The 22,773-nt window shown below is 38.0% G+C and overlaps 1 protein-coding gene across 1 annotated transcript; it reads left to right on the forward strand.

Moving 5' to 3' along the window:
- Positions 1-1,992: 1,992 nt before the first annotated feature.
- Positions 1,993-11,466, forward strand: LOC130744809 (uncharacterized). Its single transcript, XM_057596962.1, has 5 exons — positions 1,993-2,035; positions 2,895-3,529; positions 3,926-4,286; positions 11,029-11,170; positions 11,358-11,466. The coding sequence occupies exons 1-5, from the start codon at positions 1,993-1,995 to the stop codon at positions 11,464-11,466; spliced, it is 1,290 nt and encodes a 429-aa protein (XP_057452945.1).
- Positions 11,467-22,773: the final 11,307 nt, after the last annotated feature.

Here is a 22,773-nt window from a genome sequence, read left to right on the forward strand (position 1 = left end):
TTTTCTTCTACTTAAATTCTCTTCACAAAGAGGGATGTAGAAAGTTTAAGATCTAATTACTCTTTTTGTATGGGTATAAGATTGAACACTTATGAATACCAAGACCTTTTCAAGGAAAGGTTTAAAGTGTGAGCACTCTGAAGTTGTTGGACGAGAGAGTTCTTAAGACTTTTTAATTCTTCTCATTTTTCAATTTTTTTTTCAAATTTGACTTAGTAGGTTCTTCTTCTTCTTCAGATCTGCAATTCTTCCTTTTATAGTTTCCCTCTAGGTTAATAGACATTATATCATATGTGATCTTCCGTTAGTTGACCATCTAAGGTACAAACATTCAACTACTTTGTATTAAATGATTTTGCGCGTTGAAATACTTTGGGTTAGAGATATTTTTCAAGAAGCTGATCCAAAAGGTAGGTAGAAGCTTGTGCAGTTGATCTTTCCTCTTTGAGTGAAAGTTGGAGTTGGTAGATAGTTGTTTGATGTGACATGTATGACAACGTTGTATTTTCACTTTGTTCAATGTGTCTTTTAAAGCTCACGTGATGTACTTTAGGTCTTTTAGCTATTTCTTGATGGACTTTGAGCATAAGAGACTTCAACAGACCATTCTCATTTCCTCAAGGGCGCTTTTTGTTGACTGGTCAAAATAATGAACGATATTGTCTTCAGATGAGACTTATGATATATGGACGTTAGTAGAGCAAGTCATATATTTTCTTGAAAGTTTAAGACAATAGAGTCTTATAGAACTTTTTGTATCTCACGAAAATATAATTAAAAACTTTGTTATCACTCAAAATATGAGGTTAAAGAATTAGGCATCTAATGTTAGACACTCTTCTAATGCCCCTTGCATGAGTGTCTTAGGCTGTTATGCAGGTCCTCCTCAAGGAGCAAGGTGTCATGGTTTGGGTCAGGCTTGACGCATGACCTATTAGACAATTTTAAGGCCCATTTTGTAATAGAATCCTCGCGCCTCTATAAATGGCAGGTCCCCCCATTCATGATAAAGTAGAGTATCTCTTTTACACATAAATGGTTAGTCAAAACCATAGGTACAGATTTCCTAGGTCTCGACGGGAACAAAGTGGTAGATCGTAGAGTTACCCTTAGATAACCTCCATATGCTTCATGCTTATCCCACTCCAACCCACTTGTTGACACTTGACACCGCTACTAGGTAGTACATTTGTGGTAAGGATTATTAATTATTATAGCCTAGAAGTGTATATAAAAAATTTGAAGGTATAATTAGTAATAATATGATTTAATAATAGAACCTTGGGATGCAAATTTATTAATGTCATAGCCAAGAGATCTCTTTGATATGAAACCAAAACTTTATTTTTATTTTCTTTCTTTGTTTTCTTGTATGCTCATAATCAAGAGGCAAAGCTGTGATGCCAACTAAAATAAAACACAATTGGACACAAAAATCAGGGTGTTAAATTATGTTTAAAATTTTTTATAGACTAAACTAAAGCTAAATTATAGTGTTAGTTGCCTGGCCGAGGCTAGTAATTACTCTCTCCGTTTCAGAAAGTTTGTAGTTTAAGGTTGTGGCACAAGGAGTACGTAAGAAAATAATTATTGATAGTATATAATTTGACTAGACTGCTCTTATTTAATTTTACTAGTATGATGTGCAACTATTAAATTATACTTAGATATAGAAGAAAGTAATTAATAGAGAAGAGTTGTGGTTGGTTAATATGAAAGGTGATAAGTGAGAGAAAATGTATTAAATGAGGATATATTTGGAAAAAATTAGCAAAAAGTGGATTGGTTTTCTAAAAAAAACAAACATTTTGAAATATTGAAAGATGATAAAAAACAACAAACTTTATGGAACAAAGGGAGTAGTTTCAGGAAATTTAATGTGAGTCTTGATGCCAATGCTAAGCAGTGCTAAAATTGAAGTTAGTGTCGACCTTTACCTACTTCGTGTAATCAATGATTTTTTTTTTAATATGAAATGAATTTTAAGAAAAAATGGGTTTGAACTTTGTTCCGTATTGGAACATAGAGAGGGAAGGTAGTACCTAAAGTATGAGGAAGGTGATGAGAATGCTTAGAGAGAGAAACTCTAACCGCTTAGAGATAGAAAGTATAACTGAATTTCAATGCTATTATTATTCAAATGAGCTAAGAGTCCCTTACAATTGGTATTCCCCTCCTATTTATAGAGGTGGAGTTGGGCTTCAGCGCCCTTAGTCTGTCCGAATGGGCCAGTTGGGCCTCGGGAAGGGAGGCCCAAGGTCATGGCGCGTCCCACGCCCAAGGTCCGGTCTCCTAGGCGAGGGACCCTGGGGTCTCGCCCAGTCCATAAGTCCACAAGACACCGAGCTCGAAGCATGAGAGCTAAGTGTGTCTTTAAGCAAGAAACAAGGCGAGAACCCTAAGGATGCCGACTAAAACTTAAAATCTAGAAGTAAAAAACGATGGCCAACATGGCCTGATAAATAAAGCCTTTTGCCGATTAGGAGCTTCTGGCGGCATTTGAGAAGAAAAATAACGTCTTCTTTCCCCCTCAAATAAATTTGAAAGGCGACAAGGCGTCTCTGTTGAGAATCCAGGCGGGCGGGAAACGGCCCCTTGGCGAGGAGGATCCTCGCCCTTCCCCAAAAAGGTTGAACTCCGGCGAGCCTTCAGGGACCATTCCAGCCCAACACGGTCTTGTCGACGGCTCACTTTCCCGTCCAATAGTTATCTCGTCGCCTCTTGGTACAAACCTGACGTCTTCCGCCAACGCCCCTCCTCCACATGTTCATACTTCCACCCTCTCCTTAGGGTCTGTGAGTCGGGGATTCCCGTGTTCTCTAACTTTGACATCAGCCCAAATGGCGCGAATGGATGAAGTTGTTAAGCAGCGTGGTTTGGATAATGTCTCGAAGGGGCTGTGGCGGGAGTGCTCCACGCGTTCCACTGCTATAGGCGCTCCGCCCAGGATGCTGACGAATTACGATCCGAAGTGGCGCGCCTCCGCGCTCTCAATTCTCAACTTGCTGAGGATCGCGAAGTGCTCGCCGCTCAACTGACCGCCAAGGAAAACTCCTTTTCCAAAGAACTAGCCGAGCAGTCCGCTCGTGCTGAAGTTAGCTTAGAGCTCCGTGACAGGAGGATTTCTGAATTGGAGAAAACTCTTGCAGAGCTGCTGCAGGAGGCGCAGCTAGAATCGAGCGCGAAAGCAGACCAAATAGCTTTGACGGAGGCCGACCTTGAAAACCTTCGATCTGACCTGGCGAAGAAAGATGATCTTCTATCCACAGCGAAGACTCAAGCCCGTCTTGACGCGAAGGCCTTAGAAGAAAGATTAAGGTCAGAGGCTGCTGTTGCTGCCGCTTCTGAACGCGACCGAGGCTTCTTCCTTGCCAAATCCCAAGTCGAACATCTTCATCCTCTAATTGATCTCAGCCAGATGGGAGCATTTAAGAGGGTTACACCCACAGGATTGGTCGGGCTCGACGATCCTCCAGGCTTCGTCGCCGAGCATTTCCTGACGGAAGAATACGTAGAGCCAACTCAAAATGTTAGGAGTCCTTATATTATCTTTGTTATCTTTGTACCAAGGGTCTCCCTTGTTTTTCTTTTTTTTTTTCCGAATGAGGACCCCAAGTTACCCCAAGTTTTTACTGCTTTTGCTATGAGTCTTAATTGTACGCGTCCCGCCGGGAGATAAACAATGCAGGACGTTCCTCTTAGGGAATTTCAAACGTCTGCCCAAGTGCTTCTTCCCCACGTTCCAACGGTTCAGCGTTGACCACCGGCCACGAACGCTCAAGCCTTTATTGCAAGTCGCTCCTTTTCTAAGAAAAAACTCCTCAAGAAACTGCTCCATCAATAACTTCTGGAGACTGAACCGGGCTTATAAATAAGAACCAAAACGCACAATCTTCACATCTCATCTGCTTTCTAAAACATCAAGGAAATGGCATCCTACATTGCCTGTTTGGGAGAGCTCAGGAAGAAAGCTTTTGATGAAGACCTCTTCATCAACGTCAGGCATCCGGAAGATCCCAACGTCTACGACCTGACCAACAAACTGTTGGGAATGTATCTGAGTCCTGAGATGGATGCTATCCTCCGAGATTTTCTCTGCTTCGTGGAGGAAATTCAAGAGCTCTGCCGGCGGGAGCTGGATCTGCTAGAGGAGAAAGAAACGGTGATAACAACTCTGGAGACGGTGGAAGAAGGTCCTGAGAAGCAGGAGCTGAGCCGGAAACTCTGCAACTTAGAGTACGTGCAATACCGGTTGGAGTTTGAGAGGACAGAGCAGCGCAAAGAATGTAGGAAAATGAGGAGAGACCCCCCCTTTTAAATGTATTAAGTCAAGTATTTGAATAAAAGTTTTGTTTCCCGAATTGTTTTGACGTGCACTATTATGAACATACGAGCAAACAAATAATCGAGTTAGTTAATCGCCCCAATATAAACAGATAAATGAAGGAGTAAATGAATAATTAAATGAGCGAAGGATAGTTAAGCGGGCGGGGCGGGCGGCCCGCTATTTATCTTCGCCTTTTGTTCATCGTCGTTTAGCACGTGTTTTCAGTGCTAGCCTCCCAGTTTTGCTTGAGTAATTTTTCGAGAGTGTGCTACGTGTAACTAGGACTTTCGCTCGATATTTTACCGAGGCTTTTGTTCGCACCAATATTTTTCGTAAGAGCAGGTGCGGCCCCTCCAGCCTCATTAGGTGGGGACTTACAGTTGCTCGGGGCCCAATGGCCATATGAGTTTACCCGAGACTTTTGACCTAGTTAAAAATGCTTCCCGCGTTTCGGGAAGACTTGACTCGCCCATATTTCGGGGAGGTTCTTTGAATAAAGAGCTTATTCGCGCACACCGTCAACGGGTGGCGGCGGGAAGCTCATCCGCACACGTCGCCTGCAGGGGCTACGGTCAGCGCCGGACTTTCCGGAGCGATCCCCAGACATCAAGGTCGTGTTGGGATCGCCACCTTCAGTGAATTTTTCCCACCAGGCTGCCGTCTCAGTTCGATAGTTAGGAGTATTGCTAAGAATATCCTTTTGTATTTGATTTGTTTAAATTTCACATCAAGGGATGCCTCGTTAAAAAACTCCCGTGTCGGAGAAAAAGAGTGCATCTTTATTTTGGTCCTTGCTTTTTGGGTCTCCTTCTCAATCAAAGTATAACTCCCAGCGTCCTGCCTTCCTCGCCCTCTTTGCCTTTCCCGCCGTGGCGAGGGATCTGTCCCCGTTCTTCTTCGTGATTGGCGGGTCGAGCTGACTTCGTTGGTCTTTCGCCCACATCCCTTAGTCGCTCGGCCTCCCTCTTGTTACCCTTTCCTTGTGCTCTTTTCTTTCCTTCATTCCTGGTTTGGCGATGAGTTTCTCCATTTCCTGTCTTCCGAGGGGGCCGAGCAAATGCAGGCGGCTCCCCACAAACAGTTCCTCTTTTCCCTCAATTGAAGAGGTCAACGTTATCTTTTACGAGTTCACTCAAGCGTTGTTCTTGGTCCTTGGTGAGTTTGGGCTCGATTGCCAGTATCCCTCTACTGGTAGCGTTCATGTCCTAGTCCTCGTTATACCACTCATTATCTTTTTGAGCGTAGAGCTTGCCTTCTCTTATCCTACAAGATTCTTCTCCCTGATTCCTCCTCTTCCTTTCGTCGCTGTCACTCTGTGCTCCCAAACGTTCTTGTTCGCCTTCACCGCCTTCTGACGTCCAAATCTCGTGGCACCTGTGCCCGTCGCCAGCTCCTTTTCTGCCAGACATGTTGAGGCAATGGCTATGGCACTTCCTCGCCTCCTTTTGGTCTACTGCTAGTTTCCCTATCCTCCTGCAAAGTAGGGGATATTTTACCGCAAGGTGGGCCGTAGATATCACTGCATGGAGGCGATTTAAGGTACCTCGCCCTATGATGACGTTATAAGCTGCCGCGACTTATAGGACCAGATATTTTATCCTCAAGAGCTCGGCGTCCTCGCCCACTCCGAAAACTGTATCCAACTCTACGTAGCCACGTACCTGAACTTGTTTCCCGGAGAAACCTACCAAACTTCCCGCGTATGGATTTAAAACCTTTTCCGTCAGCCCCATCTGTCTGAATGCGTCCTCATAGATTATATCCGCCGAGCTGCCCTGGTCTAAAAGCACCCTCTGTACATTGAAACCTTTTATTCTTACCATTACCACTACCGGATCGTCCGTATGGGCCTTGATTCCCTCGAAATCCGCGGTCGATATCACTATGTCTGGATGTGGGCACCCAAATGGTTCTAGATACACCTCCACCGATGCTGTCGCCCCCACTGTCTCCCGGCCCTCCGCCGATACGTCGTTGCAAACTTCGAAACCTCCAACGATTGTGCTCGTTGCTTCAACCGTTCCTCCGCCCTCCCCTTCGCCTCTTGCGGCCTTTTCGCCCTGAACAGCTGCCTGATTCGACCCTTCAGCATGAAACAGTCGATGGTGTTATGACCTTCTAGGTTGTGGTACTCACACCACCTCGGCGGATTCCTCGCCTCGCTTCCGGGGTCCTTTCTGCGCTCGTCGACTCTGTTCATGTTCTCAATTTCCGCCTCGAGAAGTAACTTTGCTAACTCCTTGTTTGAGCATCCTTGCGACCTCATTCGCTGGCTTACCTTCGCTTCTCGACGAGGGCACCAGTGCTTTCTATCCCTCGTTTTCGGGCGGAGTAGCTGTCCTTTATTCTTTCTTATGAACCGGCCAGCTTCCCCAAACCTCTGCTCGCGACTTGCTTCCTTGTCTTGTATCACCTCCCTTGTCAGCGACACCTTTGCCGCTCGCTTGCCCTTCCTCTCGTGCACTTCAATTTCTTATTTTAAGATGTAGTCCTGCGCTCGGGCGCAGACTTCCACCATTGAGCATGTCAGCTCCCCACTCAGCTCGCAATAAAATTCTCCCCGGGCCAAACCGCCTTTGAAAGCGCACACGCACACGCGTGGCTGCAATTCCTCGAACCTCGCGGATATGGCACTGTATCGTTTCACATATTGTTTCAAGGTTTCACGTTCCTCCTGCCGAATATCAAACAGATCCTCGACCGTCCTTGCAGAGAAATGGTCAAGGAATTTTGATGAGAAATCACGGAACTTAGCTATGGATCTTGAAGGCAGATTCGTGAACAATTCCTTTGTCGCGCCTCGAAACGTTGATGGAAGCATCCTGCATTTCACAGCGTCGGAAACCGCATACTTCGTCATCCTCGCATCAAAACGAGACAGATGATCCTTTGGACTGGTTTGTCCGTCGTACGCCTCCAACACGAGGTTCGCCATGCCGCTCGGTACAGTCACCTCTCGTACTGCCGCCGAGAAAGGCTTGGTTCCGGCCGTAGCCGCAGCCTCCTCCTCAACTGCTCTTGTAAACACTCATTTTGCATCTTCAAGTCGCCACTTAACGCTCGACGTGCTTCTGCACGACGATGTCTATCCAACCTCGCGGTGCGCGGGGAAAAAATGTAACTTCACTCTGGTTCCTTGCCACGTCGTCGGCGAGATGGGTCCATCAGGTTCTGTTAACGAACCGAGAATTCAACCACAAGCCTCTGAATCGCACCAATTTTCACAGAAACTTGAACTTCTCGAAATCAAATTGCGAATCGCGCGGGAACCAAATCACGATCCATCAAGAAAATCTGGAGAGAAATCGCACAGAGAAACGAGCTTCACTCAACCGAATCACGATCCACGTAGTCCGGGAATCGAAATCTACCGTTCCCCACAGACAGCGCCAAATGTTTCGTGTTGGAACATAGAGAGGGAAGGTAGTACCCAAAGTATGAGGAAGGTGATGAGAATGCTTAGAGAGAGAAACTCTAACCGCTTAGAGAGAGAAAATATAACTGAATTTCAATGCTATTATTATTCAAATGAGCTAAGAGTCCCTTACAATTGGTATTCCCCTCCTATTTATAGAGGTGGAGTTGGGCTTCGGCGCCCTTAGTCTGTCCGAATGGGCCAATTGGGCCTCGGGAAGGGAGGCCCAAGGTCATGGCGTGTCCCACGCCCAAGGTCGGGTCTCCTGGGCGAGGGACCTTGGGGTCTCACCCAGTCCAAACTTTGAATATACTCCATCCGTTCCAGAAAGTTTGTAGTTTTTAGTTGTCTTATTAATTTTCTGATGCACCAAAAAAAAAGTTTGTAGTTTAAGGTTGTGGCACAAAGAATAAGAAAACAATTATTGATAGCATAATTTGAATAGATTGCCCTTATTTAATTTTACTAGTATGATGTGCAACTATTAAATTATACTTAGATAGAGAAGAATGTAATTAATAGAGAAGAGTTGTGGTTGGTTAATATGAAAGGTGATAAGTGAGAGAAAATGTATTAAATGAGGGTAGAGGTGGAAAAAATTAGCAAAAAATGCATTGGTTTTCTAAATAAAAAATATTTTGGGATATTGAAAAATGGTGCAAAACAACAAACTTTATGGAACGAAGGGAGTATCAAATTAGTGAAATGTGGAGAACTAGGGAAAAAATGAGATATTTATTTTCTATTTATTTATTGATCCATCAATGCATGCATGCTCTTATGCGAATTAATTAAGGTAGACAGACTATACTTTTTGCTTAATTTTGTCGGTGTCCATTTATAAATGGTAACACAACCAATCCCTAGTTACAAGGATACATGAAAAGAGTGAAGAGGAAACTTCATATGAATTTGAACCTTAATCTTCGAATGTTGATGTTAATCATAGTTTAGTAGGCTTGTGTAGTGTGTTGGAAGGGACCTATACCCACATGGATTTAAATTAACAACTAAACATCACATTTGTGTAATCTGGATTCGCGATGCCACACGCTCAATTATGACCGGTTTTCGAGGGTTTGGAGAGTACTTGTCTTCCATCTTTAATCTCCACACACACACAATTTTTAAATCAGAGAATTGGATCTTTGAACAAAACAAAGAATATATTCAAACAATTGATGCATGAGAGCCGTGGTCCTTTGATGAGCTTTGCTTTTTCCAGGGTTTCTATGACTTGCACTAATGAGTTGATGATAGCTCACACCTTCCATATAATGCCTCTTTCTTTTTGACCTACATTATTAAAATCAGTCATGATATGGAAAGAACAAGTGAGATGAGGGCATGAGGCTACATTTTGGAGATATGAAATTGGGTCCTACTGCTGTATATTGTTCAATGTTCTGATTCTTTTAATTTGAAATATCACTACTTCCTAAAGATTTAAGTTTTTTTATTATTTTGTAAAAGCAATGTTCTACTCTAGATATATCTTATCAATGGATTTCTCTCCTCTAAAATGAGAGAGTCTCTCATATTAAAGGAGTCGAACGAGTAATATTATTTCATGTAATTAATTAACCATATGTTGATAAAAACAAAATCATATATGGAAACTTTCTTTGTGTTTATACTAAAATTACAAAATAAGCGAAGTTTGGGGAAAGCTTCATGATGTGTTTCAAAGAGAAGGTTTAATTGCATAGTTTGAACATTAACCGGCCAATGTTTAGTTTGAATGTAGGCTTTGGTAATTAGTTCAAGCCAAAAAGTCATGATCAATTTATCACTAGATAATTCGCTGTTCTTGATATTTCATGAGCTTAAGTCGAGAATCTTGTGTTTATTTTGAACAGTACTACAAGACAAAAAAAACACTATGGTCATAATCCATATTGAACACTAAAAGACAAAATATAGTGTTTTAGTCCTTTTAAACACATCGAATAACATAGTTTGTGTATCATTGAGTCAAATAAATTAAAGATCCTAAATTATTTTAGGACCTTTATCTAAGTCCCTCAGATTGATGTTTTAGGTACATTAATTTATTTAACACTTAAATATATTTTTTTAATTTTTTTACACATCAAATTTATGAGCCTTTAAAAGATCAATAAAAAATCACATAGCCCTTTTTTATGTGTAGATGCTTAAATATAGGAAGAGAAGATAGAAAAGTAAAAAGATGGGATATATAATGTGATTTGAGAGGAAAAAAGATAAATAAATAAATTAATCAAAAATGGTGTATCCAAAGTTTTGTTAGTGATTAAAAATAAAAAATGCACGTATCATTACTCTTTAAAAATTGAAATGTAAGGTAGATGGTTTGTCGTGCCGCTTCCCCCACTTGAAAACCCAACAAGAAAAGCAAATATTGGGGGATCTTAACTTTAGAAAGATTTGAGAACTTATAGGCATGGAGCATAATAACAAAAGTGCAACCAGCTACATAAAAAATTGAAGCATTAATATCTAGAGCTCATAATATTCTTGTTTACTTTCAAAAGATTTGATTCGACATGCAAAATGAAGTATTTTAACCTTTAAATTACACCACCATTCGCATACAATCCTATCATAACTAAGTTGCTTCAATGTTTGTTTTTTCAGTCATGTTAAACCCCGTTATTATATTTTCCCAGACACAGTACATACAGGCTCCTCTGCAATCACTTTTGTAGTTTTTTAAAATGTAGCTGACACGTATCCCTTGGGATAATGCAGATATTTTTAACTAGTTAATGCTATTTTAGGGTAATATCAAAATCGACTGTTAACAAATCAATTAAGATATGAATCTCTCACTATGGATAATGGAACAATTAGCGGAGTAGATGATTGGTTTGGCTAGACAGGAATTGTATACTTGACAGGAAGTGTATACTCATAATGGAGGATATTGTGTAATCCCTTAAATGTGCTGATCATTTTTTTATTTTTATTTTTCTTAACAAATGTATCTCCCTCGCCAATTGATCTTTCGCTTCACAATTAGGAAGTGGACCTAACCATGGACTGGTGAATTACTGGATTATTATGTCATTGCACTTGCTTAAGTTTTTTCTTATAAGTTATCTAATTATATACTTCCATGTTTTTTTTCAATTCATTGTTTCTTTTAGGGCATGTTTGGTTAAGACATGATTGCATTAGGTCTAATAGGATAAGGTTTAATAAAATTTTAATACTATAAAATGTTTGGTTATACACTGTATAATTTATCATATTGTTTAAGTTAGTATAATCCTATGCTTTGTGAAATATTGAATAATGATAGATAATATCAAAATGAGAATGGTGGTGAAGATAGTGGTGATGGGTGGTGGTAGCTGCAGCGGTGGCGGTGATGGAGGGTGGGGTTGTGGAGGTGCTACAGAGGTGGCAGTGGTGATGCTGAGTGGTGGCGGCAGTGAAGGGAGGTGGATGTGGCAGTAGGTAGTGGTGGTGGCGACAAAGGTGGTTGATTGTGGAGGTGGAGGGAGTGGTGGCGGCAACAGAGGTGGTGGGTTATGGCGGTAGGTAGCGGTGGTGGCACTGGCGGAGGAGGTTGGTGGTGGTGGTGGCGGTAATGGTGGTATTGGAAGGTGATGGTGGTGATTGTGGTAGTGGTAATAGTGGTGGTAGAGAGGATGGTGGCCGTGGTGGTGTGGGCAGCAGTAGTGGCGACAACGATGGTGGTGGAGGGTGGTTGCAGCAAGCCGACAATGGTGGTTGAGGGTGGCAGCGATGGCGTGGTGGTGGAGGATGTTGGCGGTGGTGGTAGTAGTGGCAACAACGATGATGATATCAACGATGGTGGCAGTGGTGGAGCGCGGTGGTGGCGGTAGTGGTGGAGGGGGGTGGTGGTGGTAATGGTGGTAACGATGATATATAGTATCAACGATGGTGGTAGCGGTGGAGCTGATGGTGGTGGCGGTTGATTAAATATATTTCAAGTAGTTTATACATCATACTTTTATCATCCCTTATCCATCATCAATATGGTAGATTAAATAATTCATCATTTTGATTGATAAACCTATACAATACAATGTGAGAACCAATCAATGGATAAGTCCATAATGTATTGTATAAGTTTATATTATCATGTCTAATACGACGTACCAAACAAGCCCTTATTATTTATATCTATATCTATATACATTAGTAAATTAAGCTCACTTAAGCTAAGTATTAAAAACAAAATAATATAAAACACATTAGCTACAAGAGAATTAAACACATTAGCAAAATTTAATTAAAATGAAATTATTTTTTCAGTTACTTAAGATTCAATGGGTTTCAATTTTATTACTACAGTTTTTTTTTGTGTAATTTAAAACTAACATGGCACCCCCCACAAATTTGAATACTGATTAAATAACCAACTAAGTAAATAAAAGATGATATAAAGAAGGGATCAAACGTAGCCAACTCAATCGTTTCTTCTATATATTAAGAAAGGAAATTTACTGCTCAATGTAATGTGCGTTTCTTCCATGAGTTAAGGAAGGAAATTTACTGGTCAATAATACACATCTAATATCCACTACAATTGAGAAAAAATACTACTGGAATTTTCTGCACCTTTTGGTTATGTAACAACCTAAATTATAATTTATACACCGTCTCATCAATTCTGCATAAACTCATAACCTGTCATTTCAAAGCAATAAACCACCCTGCATAAACTGATAAAAATTGGCATTGCAAAGAGTCTATTCATCTACCTACATTAATTTGAAAATATGCAATTACACTAAACCAATCACTATTGTATATTTGTATATAAACAACTCAATCACACTCAAATCATACATATCTTAGACTCCAACATCCTACAAAAAAAGAATGGCAACTGTCACAAACTATTTCAACGAGTATGTCATTTTTCAACCTGATACACATGAATGGAGGAGTTTACACCGTGACGTTGGGGGCTCTAGATAAAGACTTCTTGGTCAATGACGCCGGTGTTCGCGTTTCCCGGAACTTCGACCGTGGGATCCAAGACAAGGGCGTTCTCTTGAAGTTCGGCAGCGGCGACGGGAGCCTCTGGCAGATGTTGACGCCGAACAAGGCGTTGCTGATGAGGGCGAAGACTAACATGATGCTCATATTAGTCCCCTCAGCGGTGGGAAGCTCCATGCCTCGAGGCTTCACCAATTGGATATTGAGACGAGGAAGATTGTCGAACACAAACGACGACGGCGTGGGATACACGCATAGCAGATTTGTGACAGCGTCGAAGTGGATGGGGTCGAGGTTGAGGGAGTGGTGGTCAACGAAGGAAGGGAAGGTCAAGACCGAAGAAGAAGCGTGGAGGTTGGGATGCTGGGTTCTACACTTTTATCACAACTCCAGGGAAGGATGAGGGAGAAGAACGTGAGGCTTGGGATTTTCCTAAAAAACAAATGTGGAGAATGGAATTTTTTAATGTTACCATCAATTATCAATTATGTATTACTAAAAATTAGGCCCCAGATGATTTTTTAAATTAAATTAAAGGAACAAACTGGAAAATTTAACAAATTTAAAAATCAGATAATTTAAAATATTAGAATATAATCAAAAGTAAAAATATATAGACTTTTGGGTCGCGTCGATTTTAGACTACTATGTATTTTTTAAAGGGTTATTATGTATTTTACTAATACTTCCTTTTCTTTAATGATTTGTTAAAAAGTAGAACTTCACAACTATTCCAAATTAAAAAAAACATAATTAATTATACTAATTTAAAATTAATATTATTAAAAAATAATTAGCTCGCTTTAATAATTTATAGAAGAGTATAAGAAGGTGTATTTTTGGAGAGACCTAACCTTAATTAACATACCCAGATCGAACATGATACTTCAAAGAGAATACATGTGGTTGAACAAAAAAATATAATTTATGATATATAAATTGTTTTCCCAAAATTAAATATTAAAGTATTTACTTCTATTAATTCTTATAAATATTGAAAATAAATTTAACACACATAAAAACTATATGCATAAAATTGTTTTAACTTTTTACAACAAAAGATTATTTATTAATAAGGATAGAGAGTGCTGGGAACAAACTCCGCCAAATGAGTAAAACAAAGTAAAAATTAAATTCTTACAAAATAGTATGTTCGGCTTTTTAACCTTTAAGAAAACAAAAAGAAACAACAAAACTTAAAAACATACCCGTGCAACACACGGGTTAAATTTCTACTAGTTTATAATTCTCCTATACTCGAACACTTCAAATGCATTAATTAATACATTAATTAAAGGTAATTGCGGAAGACTGTATCAACTTTTTTTAATTATCTTGAACACTATTGAATACATTAATTAATGGTATTTGTGGAATATTGTATCAACTTTTTAAATCCAATATATTAATTAACCTCATTACGTATTTTCTTAATAAACAATTAAACATAATTATCTCAAATGAGTCTTTAAGTGTTGTAATTACAAAGATTTCCCCGCGCCGCAGTATGATGCCTCCCCTAGAAATTACACGACTTAGGGTTAGTTATAAGTATGGATGCATCCATATAAATATGAGGAGGCATCCCAACCTCATTATACAACTAATTTCTGCTACATAAGTGAGTTTCTCGCGCTGCAGTATGATGCCTCCACTAGAAATTTAATTTGTTAAAATTCAATATGGATGGTGCATCTAGAAATTCGGTCCAAGTGACATTGGTGGTGTTTTAAGGAGAAGGCACCGTGGGGTGTTTTTTAAAATCAGGGGGCATGAAATGAGCTTATGAAGCAGAAATTATATCCATACTGGATGCCCTTATGTTCTATCGTAAATTTAATTTCATAATTGTAACCATAGAGAGTGATTCCTCTCTTGTCGTTGGTTGGATAAACAATTCCTCAAATAGACCTTGGAATCAATATTTTGAATAACATTGATAGGATAAGAAAGGAAATCAATTGCTGTAATTTTTGTCACATTTTTAGGGAGGTAAATGTTCTTGGCTTTTTGCTAATCCTTTGGCAAAATAAGGCTGTAAATCGGTTTCATATACCGTGAGTCAGTTTGTAACTGACGCACGGTGCTACAGTTAATTTCCCACCGTTAGATTTAATGTTTTTTTTAATTCATGGATGAGATCAATTGACATTAAAAAAATAATTTATCGGTTTTACTAAAACACCCATTACCGGTCTACCCCCATTAAGTTGTCGGTTGTACTGTTCCTGTTCCTCATCTACATCGCCGGCTACCGTCACCACCACATACGCTGGTTCCAATTCCTCCCTCTCCATCTAAATCCAAAGGTTGGACATTTTAATTGGGTTTCTTCATGTCCAGATTCAAGAACCCAAATTCAAGAACTTCAAAGAGTTCTACACTGTTCTTCATGTCCAGCCAACCAAAACGATTTTTTGAGAAAAAAACATAAAATCATAGAATTGAAAACATAAAATCACACTGTTTATATTAATGAAATTAATCATATGAACTTCAAGGAACTGAGTATTGATTAGTTTCTTCCATATATCTTTCTCGTCTATTCTTCTATGATCTTTGACCTCTAATTTTGGATCTCTGATTTTTGATTTTTGATCTACAACTTCGACCTGTGCTTTTGATCACCGACTTTGATTTCTATTCTCCAATTTTCGACTTTCTGCAGCAACGCTTCTTGCTTGTTGATTTCCATGGATGGATCTCCACCACCACTGTATCTCCCTCTTTTTCTCTTTCTTTCTTGCATGGTTAGTGACCCGACAAAAAACAAACACAGAGCAAAGGGGCTAGAGAGCATGCAATCCTTCACCAACGACGGAGACGACGAAGATTCTGTTGAAGGGAGTTTAGTGTGATGATGGCGGTGCTTGATATGGGGTTTTAGGGGTTCTTTCTCTTGTTTCTCCAAAACCTCATAGCCCCAAATTCATGACACTACAAAACCAGGTACAAAGCTATGCCATTGAGGAGCAATAACAGTGATGGGGTGATTGTTAAAAAGATAGAAACTTTGAATTGTTGGGTTTGAATTCCTCAACGGCATGACTGAAATTGCTAGGTGAGTGGAGTGAAGAGGTGGAGAGAAAAGGAGAAGAAAGGAAAGGGAAAAGAAAAAATGGATATTGTTGTAATTTAGGTGAGAAACAGTAACTGCAGCACCGTGCGTCAGTTACAAACTGACTCACGGTAGATGCAGTCCTGTAAATCTGTAATAGGGTGGTATCCCTATGTTCTGTTTTCCGCAATGTATAGTTACCCCTTTTTCTAATGAATGAATTGTGGGTGTTCGGAAAAAGAATTACCAATATAATACACGAGTGTTAGTTAGTTGATCTCTTTCCACACACACATATATATATATATATATATATATATATATATATATATATATATATATATATATATAACAATAGTCTACACAACAATTCACTGTTCCCTATCTCCTTCACAACCAAACCCTTTATAGAAATAACACTTCCCTATATATCTATATTAAGGTTTCCAGCAATTTGCCTGTCACATGCCTGGTTGTGTATATTTTAATAGAGCTTCTTTGACCTAACAACATGGAGCACTTGATGTTAGTTCTAATTTGATTTCGTCATGATAGGAATCTTATTGTAAAACTTGAATAAATTAAAAAATCAAAAGAAAGAGTCAATGGTGAAGCTCAGGGTATCTTGAGTTTATTCCATAAGACCATGTACAATGGTGTAAACAAGTTTTTCCCATTCAACACCACTTTTTATCTTCCCAACACTCCACATCATCTTCTCTCTCCAATTCAACACACTTTCAACAAATACCCACTCCAATGGTTTTCTCTCTCAACACCCTACCCCACCACTCACCCTACCCCACCACTTTTTATTTCATATTTTTATTTAATTTTATGTTTTTGTTTTTTTTATTTACATAAAATTACAATTATTATTTTAAATTAAATTAAATAATAAACACTTAACGAATTAATTTTTTTTAATATAGATAATAATTTATTTTATTTCCTTAACTAAAAAATGGAAGACGATAAACGAAGCACACAATAATTTATTTTATTTTCTTAACTTAAAATGCAAGACAACAAACTAAGCACACAACACACAAATAACGTAATTAGTACGATACAAATCATCTTCCATCACGAAGCATTTGCAAACTTTCTGGTTTTTCCCCACAACACTGCTTGTTCCACAGTTAATCCACCCACTAATTAGCACCATATTTTGTGCAGTGTTCCATGCGGGTGCATGCGTTTTTTTGCTCTTAGGAGTGACTTCATTGACTTCATTATCAGCTGACCCGTCACCAAGATTGACTTGTGTTGAAAATTCCGGAAATTCCGGTCCATCAACACTAGGAAAATTTGCACGAACCATTGGCATATAACCACTAGACTGGGGTGTTTGAGATGGATATCTCACAGATCCATAAGATGGATGAAAGTTTGGAACAAATGATGACTGGTTCGAATACTGATTTGGATCTGGATAATAGTTTGGATTTTGAGGATGTTGGTTGGAGAATTGATGTGGGACTTGAAAATAGTTTGGATTTTGAGGACGTTGGTTGGAGAATTGCTGTGGAACTTGATAATTGGTGGGATTTTGAGGACGTGGGTAAGAAAATTGATTTGGATCTTCATAGTTGTTGGGATTTTGGTTGGAAATTGGGTAGCTTGAAGAATTCTGGGTGTTGTAATGGTGATTGTTGGGATCCATTTCAAAACAAATGCTAATAGAAGGATAATAAGATGGTGAGAGAGATAATAAAGATGGGGAAAAACTTGGTTTTTTTTTCTGTGTCCAAATCTATCAAACCAAGTCTCTATTTATAGAGAAAAAAAAGTTATGAATTTTGGTAAAAAAAAAAAAAAAAAAAAATTTCAACAAGATAATTCAGTTTAAAGTTTTTTAAAAAAAAAAATCCGGCTGGCCAATGGGACGCTGCCACGCGTCCCATCCTCACCCACTCGGTCTTCTCTCTCCTCTCCCACTGACACGCCACGCGCGTTGTCGGCGCGTGTCCTGCACGCGCCTAGCGTTCTCCAATCCGGAACTGCCACGTGGCTCCGGATGCTCTTCTCAACAATGTTGAACGGTTTCAACATTTTCCCAACTTCAACAACATTCAACAGACCAATGCAAGGGCTAAACATGTTTCAACAACATTCAACATCAGTTTCAACAGACCATTGTACATGGTCTAATGAAACCGACTGAAATTCCTAACCAAAATTGAAAATAAAGTATGAGTGATAAAAGTGTAGAGAAAAGGAAAGGGCGGGTGGCATGCATGGTAAGAAAAGACCATTGAAGTTGAAATGGAAAAGGAAGAGGCCAAAGCCATAAGTCACTGTAATTAAGGATCTTGAATCTTATTTGAAGTCCAAAGATAGAGTGTGATCTGCATGTAGATTTGGTCTTTAGTGTTGCAAGCAGCCAAATATGTCATCTCACCTTTAATGGAATGGTCAATTTTCCTGTGAAACACACACACACATTCTTCCACTCAGTCAATTTGTAAGAAAGCATATTTCATTCTTTTCTTTTCTTTATATTATAATTTTTATGGCCATAAAGCAATGTTTAATGTTCAGCTCAAGTGGTAGTAGTTTGAGGACATATAGATTGGGTAGGGGGTCCAGGAATCGATTCCTATGCGGCGCAATTTATCTTTCCGATGTACCAAAAAAATGTTCATTAGTTGGAAATTAATTAAGTACTCAATTAATTCGCAGCCCCATAATATAAATACAATTAAAGTAAGTCAACATTCTGACTACTTTTGTGTCTACTATGTGTTTGTGGTTCATTATCATGATTTAATACAAAATTTCTGACTAAAATTGTTAAATGAATAATAATAAAAAAGTTAGAGTTCAAAAAAAAAACTTAAAAAGTAAGTGAAGGATTTTATAGAGGAATATTTTTGTAACAAATTTCATACAATTACAAATTGAGAACTTTGTCATAAGAATGTCAATATTAGAGACAAATTTTATTTCATCTCTAAAATTTATCGCTAAGTTTAAAATGATTCTTAAAATTTGCCTGTATTAGTGATGATTTTAGAGATGAAAAAAAATTATCGCTTTTTAGAATGATTTATGTTAGTGATGATATTTGCGACGAAAAATGTTATTCTGTAAAATTTGTCATTAATTTCCTTTCTATTATTCATTGGTCATGAATTTTGTGGCAGATTCTGATATTCTGTCACAAAAATTTAAATAGTTGAAGTACACTCTAGACTTTACAAAAGAATTAATTTAATTTCATAAGAGCATAGTTAAAAGTAGAGGAGTCAAGTTAAAAATAGTGTAGTCAGTACTGTAATTTACTCTTTCTTCTTTTGTTCACCAAGAGATCTAGAGGCAAAAGCGAGATAAATAGATGTTGCATAAGGCAGAAGCAACTAACTAAGCTTCCAACAATTAAAAACTAGAAAATAAAAAGCAGAGAGTCTCTCAATTAAATTACTTAATTCAGACAGATAATAACATTGCGACTAACTTTTGATCAGAAACTTATAAACACTAACTTCCTTTTGAGCAATAATAAAAAGTAAAATGGTCCTTCTATGTGCAATTAATTTCTTGATGATTACCTTCGCTAGTTGCAACTATCATCCACCAAAAATGTTCTGCATGCGTATGAAACATTATCTTCTCTTTTATTAAGGTTGACTGATTGTGTTCCATTGAAATTGAAGTTGGAATTGTTCAGCAAAAGTAATTAACAAGAGGGTGGAAGGCATGGAAATAACATGGAAATTATTTAAACATAGTTTTTTTAGACCAAATTAAGTGAATGGAGCCATCGAGGGACCTATAATTCAAATTAAATATAAATCTGTCCCATCTAGAGTTTGAACAAAATGTAAATGTAATCTCTCAACTTGTCTCTCCTCCGGATACAATCTAGTTTCATTTTGGGTAGACAGCATTTGGTATTGCCAAACACGTCTATAGTCAACTATGAATCAAAAATCAATTAAAAACCTTAACTTGATTATATCAATTTTTTTTCTTTTGAAGGATATCATCGTCATTTCTGTTCAGGAATCAGTTGCATGTTTTTCCAAAAAATATTTTTTTGAGAATCAAACTTTATACTCACATCCTTATAGAGGTGAACTTACTTATTACTAGACTAACACTTTATGGATTAAGTTGATTAATTTGGATTTAAAGGCTTGTATATATCTTAATTATAAAACTTCATAAATATATATTCTCCTTGTTTATAAATTTTTCTCATACATCACCGGAATTTGACTTTTCTTCTCTTTTTTTTGTAATTTATGATGTCGGTGATGAAAAATGCAATATGGCGGATAATAATACACATATTATTAAAATCTTTTCGATTAGATATACATATCTCATGGATAATGCTACATATATTGAAATGAACTTGTTTAAAGTTAGCAAATAATAGAAATTTTTTTTTTGGTCAAATCAAATTATAGAATTTGATGTACTTGTTTTTCTTTCTGATTGTTTTTGCTACTTAATTATGTTCGTACTTCGTACTTACTAGGGTTTTTTGTGTGGTCGATAGTAGTAGGGTTAGTTTCTGTGTCGTGTACATGTTTGGGCTTTAGCACATGCATATATACATGCAGGTATGGACCCAGGTATACTTATAATGGGGTAATTGCTCTCAATAGTTTTTTTTTTTTAAATAAAATAGTATTTATACGTTATTTGTGCTCTTAAAATTTTTATACGGTCTCCTCTAGTTAACCATTGTTGGTTTAATTACTTTATTCCCAATTATTTCACCCAAGTAATCTTATTTTTCTGGTTTCGTCTCTTTATAAATATGTGGAAAAACTTATTGCTCAGTGTCCTATCATTTAATGTGCTGCGAGAAATTGATCTCACAGTTATTGGCGATGAGATGCCTAATTAGAGTGAATCGCCAATTTGGTCCTTGAGAAAGTAAGTGTCGGTCATAGTAGTCCCTTGAACTCAGAAATGGTTTAAAAAATTCCTAAGTGTGTTGACGTCGGTCATAGTAGTACCTATCTATATTCGACCGTTAGTCCCTGGGACGGAAAATGTCCATGTGTCAAGTTATGTGCCACGTGGGTTTCAATTTGGTCCCCGACATTATCAATTTAGTCCCTAACAGATAATTAAATTTAATTATAGTTAAAAAAATCCTAATTAAAATTATGAATTAAAAAAATAAAATAAAAACCAAATAATTAAAAAAATCTGATAAAAAACTTAATTACAAAAGATCAGATCATTCTTCTTCCTCATCATCTTCAACGCCATCTTCCTTTCAACAACACCACCCACAACAACCCCCACCCCCCACTTAAAAAAAAATCTCAAATCAATTAACATTAAACTATCATTGTTTACTATCATGTTATCATCTTCATCATCACATACTTCACCGTCACAATCATCATTTTTACTATGACAAATTTCACTATCATCAAAATCATTAACCTAATATAACTGGAAACTTAACACCACATTAAATTAAGACCTAAATTTACTCCAAATTTGTGAAAATTAAGTGAGAACACCAACTTGTTCGCACTTGAATCTCTTGACCCAGAAAATTGAAAATGCCTCATCATGTGGAAAGAAATTCCTTCTCCTTCTCTTTCACCTCTCCTCACCACCACCCCCTTTGTAAAAATCCCTCATCCTCTCCCACTCTCAAACACCCCCATCATCTGAAAAAGCAGCCATCGCCACCTAAGTCCATGGGAACTACAATCAGATCTGGAACCTTCGACCACATTTCACATCCTCTTTGCTCGATCTAGAACCTTCGACCACCGTTCACCGTTCTGGGCCTCCCTCCGTTCAGCGTCATCGCCACCTTTTAAATTAGTGTTTTTGGGTTTTCAAATCAATGTTGTCGTTTCTGGGATTTTTGAATCGATTCTGGTGTTTCAGGGGGTTTTGGGTTCAAATCGATGCTAGACAGGGAGAACGAAGGAGCTGGATGGGGATGAAATGTGGGGGAAGTAGGAGTATGAGCAGGGAGAGGAGGAAGAGTTGTGGTTTCAGGGTTTTTTTGGCTATTGTTTACGCATATCTGTGATAGATCAAACAGTGGAGGGCGAAATTGCAGCATCCATACTTTGGCTTAGAACCAAAACCATTGTTTTCTATTGTTTTTAATGTTAATTAATTTGGTGTTTTTTTTTTAAGTGGGGGTGAGAGTTGTTGTGGTGTTGTTGTTGTTGAGATGAAGATGATGAGGGGAGTTGGGTTTGGCACCCCACCTATGGGGCTTGGCACCCCACTTTATCAAATACGGAATTTAAAATTCCGTATTCTCTCTATTGAATACGGAACTTAAAATTCCGTACTGTATTTAAGCATGCGTGTCACATTTTCAACCACTCATTATATACTAAAACAGATACGGAATTTTATTTTCCGTATTGATACGGAACTTTAAATTCCGTATTTAATAAAGTGGGGTGCAAAGCCTAAGGGGTGGGGCACCAAACTCAATTCCCGATGATGAGCAAGAAGATAATGATCTGTTGTAAGAAGATAATGATCTTGTTAATTTTTTATTTTTTGTAATTCATAATTTTAATTAAATTTAGTTTGGATTTTCTATTTTTTTGTTTTTTTAACTCATTATTTTAATTAAATTTAATTAACTAGGGACTAAATTGATAACGTCGGGGACTAAATTGAAACATACGTGACACATAACGTGACACATTGGCACTTTCCGATCCAGTGACTAACTATCAAACGTAGATAGGGACTACTATGACCGACGTCAACACTTACAGGGATTTTTTTAACCATTAATGATCTCTAGGGACTAATATGACCAGCGTCTACTTTCTTAGGGACCAAAATGGTGATTCACTTTGCCTAATTAACACTGAAAAAATTAAAAAAAAAAAATTGAACAGTGAAAAAAAAATCCTTTCAATTATTATTTATTTTGATATAAATAATCCTTTCAATTACTGTATGGAAAAGTATTAAATATTTATATATATACTTTAAGATATGAAACATATTTAATTTTTATTTAATATACTTTTCTTCGATATTTTATTATAA

Source organism: Lotus japonicus, chromosome 3, assembly GCF_012489685.1.
Source record: "Lotus japonicus ecotype B-129 chromosome 3, LjGifu_v1.2".
In the NCBI taxonomy this organism is placed as follows: Eukaryota; Viridiplantae; Streptophyta; class Magnoliopsida; order Fabales; family Fabaceae; genus Lotus; species Lotus japonicus.